This window comes from Littorina saxatilis, linkage group LG15, assembly GCF_037325665.1.
Source record: "Littorina saxatilis isolate snail1 linkage group LG15, US_GU_Lsax_2.0, whole genome shotgun sequence".
Lineage (NCBI taxonomy): Eukaryota > Metazoa > Mollusca > Gastropoda > Littorinimorpha > Littorinidae > Littorina > Littorina saxatilis.
Genome location: NC_090259.1, coordinates 17,335,192 through 17,347,675, shown reverse-complemented (window position 1 = coordinate 17,347,675; position 12,484 = coordinate 17,335,192). Strand labels below are relative to the sequence as shown.

The 12,484-nt window shown below is 40.9% G+C and overlaps 1 protein-coding gene across 2 annotated transcripts in view; it reads right to left on the bottom strand.

The window, feature by feature from the left end:
* Window positions 1–8,906, bottom strand: part of LOC138948699 (nonsense-mediated mRNA decay factor SMG7-like) — a 33,094-nt gene extending 24,188 nt beyond the window's left edge. Inside the window, exons 1-7 of one of the 2 annotated variants that reach the window (XM_070320296.1) lie at window positions 8,649–8,906; window positions 7,687–7,899; window positions 6,100–6,160; window positions 4,408–4,479; window positions 2,490–2,568; window positions 1,712–1,804; window positions 305–376 (exon numbers count right to left, since the gene is read on the bottom strand). In XM_070320296.1, the coding sequence (XP_070176397.1) occupies window positions 305–376; window positions 1,712–1,804; window positions 2,490–2,568; window positions 4,408–4,479; window positions 6,100–6,160; window positions 7,687–7,899; window positions 8,649–8,788 (730 nt within the window). In that variant the 5' untranslated portion in view covers window positions 8,789–8,906. The remainder of the gene's footprint in view (window positions 1–304; window positions 377–1,711; window positions 1,805–2,489; window positions 2,569–4,407; window positions 4,480–6,099; window positions 6,161–7,686; window positions 7,900–8,648) is intronic. The other variant, XM_070320297.1, reaches the window with a different exon arrangement.
* Between the last annotated feature and the right edge of the window lie 3,578 nt (window positions 8,907–12,484).

Sequence of the window (12,484 nt, the reverse complement as noted above, 5' to 3'; positions counted from 1 at the left end):
GGGAGCGTATAAGAATGTGTAAGTGGAGCGTGGTCGAATGTCCATGTGTGAATGGGTAAGTTGAGCGTATAAGAATGTCCATGTGTGCGATGTGTAAGTGAGACATGGATGTGTTCATGACTGCGAAAGCACAATGCAAGGAATGGCCAGAGAGGTATGTGGGAGGTGTGTTTATAACCTGCCCTGTTATATAGTGCTATATGTCTTATGTAAAAACAATGTCCTGTTTGTATTATTGTTATGTACCACGCCTGAATTTCTCTATGAGATAATAAAGTATTCTTATTCTTATTCAATGACTGACCGTTCTGAGGAGACAAGTTGACAGCGTGTCTGTAGTAGGTCTGGGCCTGCTCCCCTTGCTGTCTGTACCTTGCTGAAACACCAGGCACACACAATCAGTGTTCAATCAATCAATCAATATGAAGCTTATATAGCGCGTATTCCGTGGGTACAGTTCTAAGCGCTTGTGGAAGAGTTGTCAACACAGGACTAACAAAGAAACTAACATCTACAGACGGACACAAACCCTATCACACACTAGCAAACCCTGATAAACATACAACAAACAACTGTTTAACAACAATGTACACATCAATAGCTAGGTCCAAACAAAATAATATCAAACACAAAGAAAACACCTCTCACAGAGCACAGCACAAGAATGTCTTTTGGGGCACAACACATCACTGTCGAACATGAAAGTCGCAGCCAGCTACGGGAAGAACTGAGTCTTCAACCTACTCTTGAACGCGTCAAGAGAGGGGCTCTGGCGAAGTAGTGTTACTACTGTGATGATAAGAAAAGACAAACGCACAACCCTGCAGCAAGAAGAAAGAAAAGCTGCTGAGAGCGAAATCTAAAGCACAAAATGACTGTGGATGAGATGAACAAAGTTGTAAAACAAGAGAAATCTGTACCCACGATTAGAAGGACAGCACACACACAAAAAACAGTCAATTTGTCAAATTTTGTTGTCCCGAAGAAGCTTTTATTTCCAAAATATGACTGCTTTTTGTGTGTGTGCTGTCCTTGTATTTGTAAGTACATAGCTCTTTTGTTTTTCAACTTTGCTGAGGACAAACTTTTTTGTAAGAAGACATTTTCCTCATGATAAAACAAGAGGCGAAGCCTTCAAGGCTCACGTAAGAAATCGACAAACAGTAACACAAACTCAATCACTCCGTCACACATACACACACACACACAGTAAGCATAGGTGACACTGTGCAAGAAAGCGAGACACTAGATCTAGATCTGTCTGTCTGCATGTAGCCTACTTACAGACACGACTGCCATATAGTCTCGGCCCGCTCAAAATAACAATGACCGAGACATTCCTTCGCGTGACGTCTAACCCTCTTACGCCATAATGTGACGTCTTCAAATGACGAAATGTTAAAGTTTCTACCACAGACATACACACGCACGCACGCACGCACGCACATACGCACAGACAGACAAAGTTACGATCGCATAGGCTACACTTCGTGAGCCAATAAAAACAGAATTCAACACTGCATGTTCATTCAGATTGGTTTACACTCCTCTGTTGGACAAGCAGGAGAATTCATCAACATTAGGTTAACAGAAACTGAACTTAACCAACAAAAAGGTTGTTAATAATAAAACTTGCCTAAAGACGAATTCTTAAAATAACTAGTTAACTAGAGTTAAAAAGAGTGGTGCATTGATTGCCTCAAGTACTCACCTATGTCACCCAGATGCACCAAGCAGTACTGGCAGATGTACAGACACGAGCTCTTCTTTGGAGGTGTTATTTTAGCGCGCAGCTGTGCCTTCTCTGCAAATGTTCAGAAGTGAAAACATTCACAAGGTTTTTTTTAATTTCCAAAATTCACCCACATACGCATCTATGCAATCTGGCACAAAAATAGACAGTTTAAAAAAAAGTTTCATGAGAATGCAGGAACAAAAAATACCCATTTGAGAGTATTTACAGTGTCTCTTTTCAGTGTAGACGATGTTATATGACCCATTTTCTGACCACTACACGGAGTGGGAAGCAAAAATGAGTACCAGGACAAAAAAAAAGGATCTGTTGCATGCTTGTGATTATTTGTTCAAGCGTTGCAATCTTCAGCTTGGCGTAGCAATTGCTCTCAAAACGTAGCATGCTTCGCTGCAAGCATAGCAGTTTGCAGCTTTGTGATACAAACGCATCCCTCAAAGAAGAAGACAAAAATGCGAGAGAGAAAAAACAAAATTAAACTGTATTGGTGTTTATTTTGTAATGTTAAAAATGTAAGTACATGGATAAGCTACACAAGTATTTTTTACAACAGAAAAAAAGTAAACAGATTTTTTTTTTAATAACTTGCCATCAATAATTTTTGCCAGAAGTATGAGCCTAAAGAAATACCACTGTCTTGCAATAATCAATACCCACATGTAAATTCTATGCTGATGACAAGAAACATTCTGTTCACCATACTCAACATCTGAAGTAGTTCTGGTTCTATACCAACCTTTCATGACTCCAAAAGCAGAAGATTTCCTCCTGAATGGTAGGTCGAGTTTGAATGTTGAACAAATGAGCTGCAGAAACTGAAAATGTAAACATTTCTTGAGAATAAGTATTCAATTACAGAATTTTTCTACAGTAATGTCAGTGCTGTTACTTGTTCTTACTGACAAGAAATGGATAATACTAGCCTGGTAGTGGTAATGACTTTTGTTTTGTTTTGTATACTTCTTCTTACTGAAGAAAAGTATTAGTATCATACACTAGAGCACCAACTACAAAATCTTACAAAGACCGAGCCCGAACTAAGATAAACAGCAAGACATACTCTGACACAATAGTGATGACAAAAAAAGAACAGAAACCATGCTAATACAGCCTCTAGCACCGATTGAAAGGACATTCTTGTACAGACATGAATAACTAATTAACTCTGTCTGTCTGTCTCTCTCTCACACCGGCCGAGTGGTAACGCACTTGCGCTCGGAAGCGAGAGGTTGCAAGTTCGACCCTGGGTCAGGGAGTTAGCAATTTTCTCCCCCCTTTCTTAAAGGCATATGTACGCGCTCCCGTGTTTACAAAGTGTAGTTTGCCCATAATCGATGTCAAACGCACCATAAGACCATATAATGACGATATGTCACCATGCTTGTTTGTTTGTTTGTTTGTTTATTTGTTGCTTAACGTCCAGCCGACTACGCAGAGCCATATCAGGACGAGGAAGGGGGGGATGAAGGGGGCCACTTGTCAAGCGATTCCTGTTTACAAATGCACTAACCCATTACTTGTGTCCCAGCAGGCTTTAGTAAAACTAAATTAATACCTACTGGAAGATTACCAGTTTCCAGTATGTTAAAATAGGCTTAACCTATCTACTGCTGGACTTACATCAGAACACTAACAGATTAAACTATACATGAATCGCGAGACAAGCGGCAAGAGAAGAGATTTTTGGAAAAAATACAGGTGAATGAGCAAGAAGGCAGAAAAAAGAAAAGAATTCATGAAGAAAAAGAGAGCATGACAGGAAAGAGGAACCAAAAATCTACCTAACAGCAAACAAGAAAGCTCCTGCGGTTCCAAAAACAGGAGGGGCCTTTAATTTCATAACCGCAGTGCCCCACTGCGGGATGTCACCATGCGCGGACCATAATACATGCATTACAGCTTGTTCTAGCCTCTGAAAAAGTGAGGATGTCAACAAAGCCGCGGTGTTAGCTCCCTTGCATCAACGTTACATGTGTTGCCAAATCTATAAATAGGACGATCCAGATCAAAATGAAAATTAACATATCTCAACATTGAAGGGGTCCTAGACCACAATATTTTGCAGGGAACTTAATTTAGCATGTCTCCAGCTGTTGGTAAAGCAATTAGCGTGTATAGTCATCGAGTACATATGCCTTTAACCTAGGTGGTGGGTTCAAGTGCTAGTCTTTCGGATGAGACGAAAAACCGAGGTCCCTTCGTGTACACTAAATTGGGGTGTGCACGTTAAAGATCCCACGATTGACAAAAGGGTCTTTCCTGGCAAAATTGTATAGGCATAGATAAAAAATGTCCACCAAAATACCCGTGTGACTTGGAATAATAGGCCGTGAAAAGTAGGATATGCGCCGAAATGGCTGCGATCTGCTGGTCGATGTGAATGCGTGATGTATTGTGTAAAAAATTCCATCTCACACGGCATAAATAGATTCCTGCGCCTTGAGTCCGAGTCTGGAGATACGCGCGCGATATAAGACTTCATATAAAACAAACACACAATTTACCCTGAAAGAAAAATGCACATTACTCATATTCACACCCATCACTTTATTTTAAAGCCTGTATTTCATTCCATTTGCCTCTGAGAGTCAATGATTCAAATTGAATTAAAACAAAAAAAGAACAAAGATTTTTCCCTCATGCCCAGGCTTTACCTGTAGGTAAAAACCACTGGCAGTTTCCAGAAAAAGGTTGAGGTTGGCCTGAACTTCTGCCTTCTTCGGGTTCTGCCCACAAACGGAAAAGAACAAGAAGATTATAAGTACAGCAGACGGGCGCAGTGGCAAGACATCAGCCTCCTAATCGGGAGGTCGTGAGTTTGAATCCCGGTCGCTGCCGCCTGGTGGGTTAAGAGTGGAGATTATTCCGATCTCTCAGGTCAACTTATGTGCAGATCTGCTAGTGACTTAACCCCCTTCGTGTGTACACTTAAGCACAAGACCAAGTGCACACGGAAAAGATCCTGTAATCCATGTCAGAGTTCGGTGAGTTATAGAAACACAAAAATACCCAGCATGCCTCCCCCAAAATCGGCGTATGCTGCCAGAATGGCAGGTAAAAACGGTCATACACGTAAAAATCCACTCTTGTTAAAAACATGAGTGAATGTGGGAGTCTAAGCCCAAGAACGAAGAAGAAGAAGAAGAAAGTACAGGAATTTGCTCACAGGTTGGTGTGTTATGCAACACCACTGACTCAAAAAAACAAACAGACGAAGAAGATACAAAACACACTAGAATAAAAGTGAAAACTTGATTCAATAAGTTTACACTTACAGTGCGGAGATTTCCTTATTTTATCCTCTTTTCCCATTTTTACCAAAGAACAAGCGAGTAAGAAACATGCTTGAATAAAGGTTATAATAAATATTCAATGTACCAGTGTTGTTGCCAGCCTAAGAAGACAATACGTCATTTGGACCTCCCTAAAAAAACCAATAGGTCCAAATGCCCTGGCTTTAAAAAAGCAATAGGTCAAAAAATAATGTACAACTTTGTTGCAACTTTTAGCATCTTTTTGGGGGCAACATTTTCAGGCTATTCGCGTTTTCCCTTTCCTTCTTATTCTGAACCTGTTTCAAGCCCTTTGACATTGCTTTGATGTCGCTTCCTAGTTTTAATTGTTCATAAACTTTGCGAGGAGAATGAGCCTGACATTCCTGGCCTACCCTTTCCAATACAGTGCCCGATGTGCGAATGTAGGGATCCTGCCTGATCATTCGCATTACCATGCCGTAGTATTATATTGATGAACTTTCCGCTGTTTGCGCCGTTTTCGGTAAATAGGTACATCGGCTGGATCGAGTATTTCCGTAAATGCAGCCTCGAGTGTCAATGACGACTAACACGGACTCGGCACCGAGTGCATTTTCAATCGTAGCGAACATGAGCATTTTGATCGGGGTTTGTTTTCAGACTTTGCAACTCCCATTCCATTCATTGCAGACCTTGTCCGCCTTGTACGAATATATGCATCAGTCAGTTGACCACCAAAACGTAACAACGATCGGTCCATCGACCGGACAAGGCTAGGTCCAATGCGTCAAATCAGAAAGGAATGCGTCAGAGACCGAAGACCGAGGCCTGGCAACAACACTGATGTACAGTACACGCAGTGGAGATATTTCCTCCTTCTTTCTCTTTTACCAATTTTATACCAAAGAAATAATTCTAGTTGAAATGAAATTGGAAACATTCCACAGTACTTTGCAACTGGGCACCTGGAACTTTAGTGTCTAGGTTTGATTTCTCTTGAAACTCAAACATTATTGACTTAAATTAAAATGAATAATTCATCTCAGAATCGGTGGGTCATAATTCATATAGATCTACAAAAATATTACTTACGTGTTTATCCTTGGCCTGTGCCTGTAGAAGAGTAATCTGATTCTTGAACGCATGGTTCCAGCTGCAAACAGGAAACAAACCATAATATTTCCAGTGTAAAATCTAACAAACGTTCAAATAAAATGTGTTTTTTAAAAAAGTCAAAAACTGCAAAAAAGGACCAAGAAACGAGAACTCCTACTCCCAGCAGCAATTGACATAAATCTAAAACAGTGCATCAGTACTTGCACTGTGAGGCCTCTGAAATCAGGGGGAACCTTGTTATGGAGGACATAGGTGTCAGTGTCAACAACGAAATCCATAAAACAACAACGAAATCCCACTTGGCACAGAAAACAGTCTTTCTTTCTTTATTTGGTGTTTAACGTCGTTTTCAACCACGAAGGTTATATCGCGACGGGGAAAGGGGGGGAGAGGGGATAGAGCCACTTGTTAATTGTTTCTTGTTCACAAAAGCACTAATCAAAAAATTGCTCCAGGGGCTTGCAATGTAGTACAATATGACCTTACTGGGAGAATGCAAGTTTCCAGTACAAAGGACTTAACATTTCTTACATACTGCGTGACTAAAACCTTTACAAACATTGACTATATTCTATACAAGAAACACTTAACAAGGGTAAAAGGAGAAACAGAATCCGTTAGTCGCCTCTTACGACATGCTGGGGAGCATCGGGTAAATTCTTCCCCCTAACCCGCGGGGGGTGTATTTTGCTTGTTCTGTAAGTTCTGAGCATGTGCCAATTCATTTGAGAGTTTTAAGACTTCTTGTTTGAGCAATTTGCGATCACAGAGCTTATGACCATGAGTCGCAGCAGTAATTATAAACATTGATTGGGTCTTTGAGAGTAAATGTTCACAATCGGTGTCCTTGAAAACACAAATCCAATGCTGCGATTGTTCCACACATCAAATAAACAACCGGATTGGCTTTTAGGCAAAAAAAAAAAAAAAATGTGTGGATACGGTAACATAGCCCCAAAAAATAGGGTAGGAAGGTAGGCAATCACTTTCTTTTTTTAAACTTTCTTTTCTCTAATGTGTACAAATTAAACCTACTTGACAGGGAAATAAGTGTGCGACTCGGGCGCTTTCGCTTTCATTGCGTTTTCTGCACTCGTTTTCTTGGTTTTTGTGGGTTTTTTTTGGACAAATGTAATAAAAAGTTATAGGGTCGACCCCTAAAAATAGGGTAGGTCGGGTTACCGTAACCACACCTATTTTTTTTTTTAGGCCTTACTTTGACAATACACATTTCACCCAAAACTCAAACCCAGTCACTACCTAGTTTTTTGTTACACAGCTGGGAACAGGTTATGAATGAAAACTCGTGAAAGTTATGACAATAGAACAGTTCGACCTGGATTGAAAATATTTTTGGACAATAGCTTCAGATCTCAGGGCCACAAGAAATTCTGCGGTCAGACGACCTCCTACGTGTATGTCAAAATTATTTGACAGTTGACTGGCCAGGGATTAGACCAATGCATCGGATAGAAAAAATATTTGTCAGTGACCAACGACAGAGGCCTGAGAACACTGGATATGGGAGGTGGGGATTTGGAGAGCAAAAAAACCCCAACTCACAGGTCCTGCTCCACTTTCTTGTCAAGAGCATACTCGAGGTCCATCAACAAGAGATGTTTGTACACGTCTTCTAGTTTCTGTCGTGTCACCCACACGTCCGACACGCCTTTCCCGCCCTCGGATATGGTCTTCCCACCATCCAAGGGGCCCTTGCCACTGTCTGCAGCAGTCTTTCCATTTTCCACCAGGGTGGCCTTTAGGCTCTCTGCTTGTCTGCAAAGGCAGTAGAAAATAATAAAGGCATTAAAAATGTGTACCCTTATAGTTACATAACCAAAATCAGTCACTTTTGAGTGGGATCAAACTGGCCTCTAGCCCGGCAATGACCATTACCCATTTGAAGCTTGCAAGAGCTTGGAATACTGATACATTAGTGATAGTGATAGGGTCTATTCAGTAATTGTGGTGATAACCCTCTTCCTGCATGAGTGGTACGTAACAGTTTTCTAGCCTAAAACTCTGACCAAACTTTCATTGGCACCGACACACATGAAATTGAAAACCGCTCCAGTCCATTTCATTTTGTTCCTTGATTTTCATGGGCACCACAATACATATATATTAATAATTCAAATCACCTAAGACATAGTCAAGTTCATGAATTACAAATTCAAACTCCATGCAGTTTCTGGAAAAGATGGCGACAGTGAAAATGAAAGCCAGAAACTGATTACCTAAACACATGCATCATTGCCTGTGTTCTTAACAACTTTACACTCAGGGCATTTTTTACAACCGTATTAATTACACACTACACGCATGTAGTCAAATCGAAATTTTGCGTTCAATTTCAAACCAACAAATATCATTTCCAATTGTTATCAACTATCATTTCAATTTATGTGTCAATTATTGACATGAGACCAAACCGTTAATGAAAACTTCAGCATCAGAAGCTACTGATAACTATTTCTGTTAAAATGGTATCTGATGTTATAGATGATCCAGCTGGTCTATCCTACCTAAAAGTAACCGCAACATCAAATAGCTGGAGGTGAAGATTGTGACAGTCATTGAGCGAGTTTGATGATTTTGGATCCCCATTCTTTATGACTAACAATACCTCAATGTTTGAGCAGCCGAGCTCATTTTGACCATCCATGCTAGCCACGTCGAAAAGACATTCTATCTTAGCTTTGGTGATCCGAATTTTACACTCAAACACGGGAACTGTGGGGCGATACTTGGAAAAACTTTTCGCCGTCCACCATTTTCAACACATCCGCTCCCATGCTTCCGGGAAGATAACTCTCCGGGCTCAAAATGCACGTGGGGTTAGAGGTCATCCATCTTTGTACACGAGCCCATCGAAAGCTAACATAAGAAAAACTGTCACATTTAAAAAGACAGTATCTATTACAAATATAAGAAATATTCAAACCAAGCTCATATTCTAGCTTTATCCCAGCGAAGCTGGAGGTATTAATACTGATTAGCCCACCAGGCAGGCGGGTGCGGCCGGTGTGACGTTTTCATCTTTCGCCGTGTTGATATTTCGCTTCTCGGCCTCGTTGATCTAGTATAAACTCTACACTGAACAAAAAAACACCCTTCGATAGTACTGATGAGCGACCTTGTGTACCTTACATTCATGGGGCCAAATTTGTCCAACCAATTTGTTTTATTTAACTTAGAAATTTGATTCATCCTAAAATGTTTTCCTTCTTACTCAAGGGACGTAACCACTCAGTACACGTTTTCGAAGAATTCGATTTTGGGGGTGAAATCTATTAAATTTTACCACCAATTTTCTTCACATGCAAGAAACTGACATGCTTTTCGTCCATAAATAATTTCACTTCTTAATTTTACCAGGAAACAACATTTCAGTCTCAGTTGAGTATATGTCGAGGGCCGGGGATGATATGTACACAGGCGAAAGATGAAATCGTGACACCGAGACTGATTTGAACCGCCGTCACGACCTTCCGATAAGGAGGCCCGGATGTCTTAACCGCTAGGCCACTGCGCCCGTTGTGTATAAGGGTGGAGATTTTCAGTCAGTGTTTAGATTTCCCAGGTCAACTTATGTGCAGACCTGCTCAGTCATCAGTAGTGCCTTATCCCCAGCACAACTTGACTGAGACTGACTGGCAAGTGCGCACGGAAAAGATCCTGTAATCCATGTCAGACGGTTCGGTGGGTTATAGAAACACGAAAATACCAAGCATGCTTCCCCTGATATAAAGCGTATCATGCTGCCTGAATAACTGTGACGGCCGGGGTAAAACGCCAGTCATACTTTACTTTCTTTTACTTTACTTTATTTGGTGTTTAACGTCGTTTTCAACCACGAAGGTTATATCGCGACGGGGAAAGGGGGGAGATGGGATAGAGCCACTTGTCAATTGTTTCTTGTTCACAAAAGCACTAATCAAAAATTTGCTCCAGGGGCTTGCAACGTAGTACAATGTATTACCTTACTGGGAGAATGCAAGTTTCCAGTACAAAGGACTTAACATTTCTTACATACTGCTTGACTAAAATCTTTACAAAAATTGACTATATTCTATACAAGAAACACGTAACAAGGGTAAAAAGAGGAACAGAATCCGTTAGTCGCCTCTTACGACATGCTGGGTAGCATCGGGTAAATTCCACTGTGGCGTAAAATATCCTTAGCGGATTATGACCTTATTCAGTTATTCTGCAGAAAAGACAAATGCTGGAGAAAAACCGTTCTGAAATCAAGAATGCTGCAGTAAAACGGTGCTGTTGTTTTACTGCAGAAAACCTGTTTACATTTTTTCTGGAGCATTTTGTACTGGCTCTTGGCGGATTATGACATTATTCAGTTATTCTGGAGAAAAACCAAAATGCTGGAGAAAAACTGTCTTTTCTGCAGCATTTCTGCATAATGTCATCTTTCGCCGAAGCAACGTTTTTTACTGCAGTAAAACAGTTTTTCTGAAGCATAATGTTTACTTGGTTTTCTGCATCAGCATTATTGCGATTAACCTTTTCTTCAGAAAAGTCTCTGACAGTTTTTCTGGAGAAAAACGAACGACCTTGTAAAGTAGCGTTTGTATTCGTCGCCCCCTGGGATAGTATAATAGTTTGTAACTATTGGTAATTCTGGATGAGGCCATCTCTTGACAGAGGGGGGCTCGCGTGCTCCAACATTATAATGAGCCAGTACAAAATGCTGCAGAAAAAGTGTAAACAGGTTTTCTGCAGTAAAACAACAGCACCGTTTTCCTGCAGCATTCTTGATTTCAATTTTACTGCAGTAAAATGTTTTGCTCCAGAAAAACCCGTTGCTTCGGCGAAAAATGACATTATGCAGAAATGCTGCAGAAAAGACAGTTTTTCTCCAGCATTTCTGTTTTTCTGCAGAATAACTGAATAATGCCAAAATGCTGAAGAAAAAGTGTAAACTGTTTTTCTCCAGTAAAACAACATCACCGTTTTACTGCAGCATTCTTGATTTCAATTTTACTGCAGTAAAACTGTTTTACTGCAGAAAAAAACGTTGCTCTCGCGAAAGATGACATTATGCAGAAATGCTGCAGAAACAAACAGTTTTTCTCCAGCATTTCTGTTTTTCTGCAGAATCTATCTATACATATAATAAAAGAGAGTGTCTGTCTGTGTGTCTGTCTGTCTGTCTGTCTGTCTGTGGTCGCCATACCTCTGAGATGGCAAGAGGCAGGAACAAGATAGTGTGCACGTACACTCCCTAGGTGCCGCAGATGTGCACCTGGGTTTTAGTTTCTTGATTCATTGTTTCCTTTCTCAGATTATGGACCTCCCATTTATTGAATACAGCGGCCTATATGGTGCAAGACCAGTTCAGTGCCTACTGTTCACCTGTAGCAAGCACATCATGCCAGTGATATTAGAGACTCGCTATTGCTCCTATGAGGGGAAGAAATGAAGAAAGAAAAATTAACTGGACAGTTCCGGAAATTTCTAGAAGGTAAGGGAGATAACTCTTTTTTTGTATCCAAACAAAGGAGGTAAAGCTAATGATAATGGGATAGCGAGCGTCTTAAATTGCTACAGGACTCCGCTTACTCCCGGGCGAAGCCGGGCTTAACTGCTAGTAACTGAATAAAGTCATAATCCACTAAGGATAGTAAAAACTTTAGGCTGAACCGCCACATGAGTGTACGTGGGAGTTTCAGCCCATGAGCGAAGAAGAAGAGTAGAGTCTGAAATAGGTACAGCAAAACGGAAATATCCGGGCAGTTGGATAGCTTCTTATCAGTTAGCCTAGCGCTTTTTGATCTTAAACTGAGTGTGACGTCATGCCTCTTAACCCGGCATTTTTCTATCTCGAGTCCCGTCAAGTTCTCACTGACACTGATTGTGTCACATAATTAATTATGTGCGGTATCCGGCTGTGCGCAAAGGCCGGTGTAACACGAGAAAATTACTCCCACGAGACTGATTTTTACTCCGGAGTAAAAATTTCGTACGAAAATGTTACTCCCTTTACGAAAAAAGTACTCACCCATTACACGAGAAAATTACTCCCCACGACAGGTGAGTTCCGAATAAACATTTCGTACAAAAATGTTACTCCCCTGACGAATAAATAACGAATAAATTACTTCACCCTAACACGAGCAATTTAACTTTCCATGGCAGGTGTACGAAATGTTTACTCCCTTGTCCCCTGTCACGTTAGTCTTGGTGGTGGAAGGGCCGGTGGCGGGAGGGTAGCGCAACATTCGTTTGCGCGAGATCATCCCTTCGCCCGCATCCCATTTTCGCGTACGAGATTTTTACTGGAAGTAAAACAAATGGGGAGTAACAATTTCGTGGAGGGAGTAATTTTTTCGTGCCTTGGGGA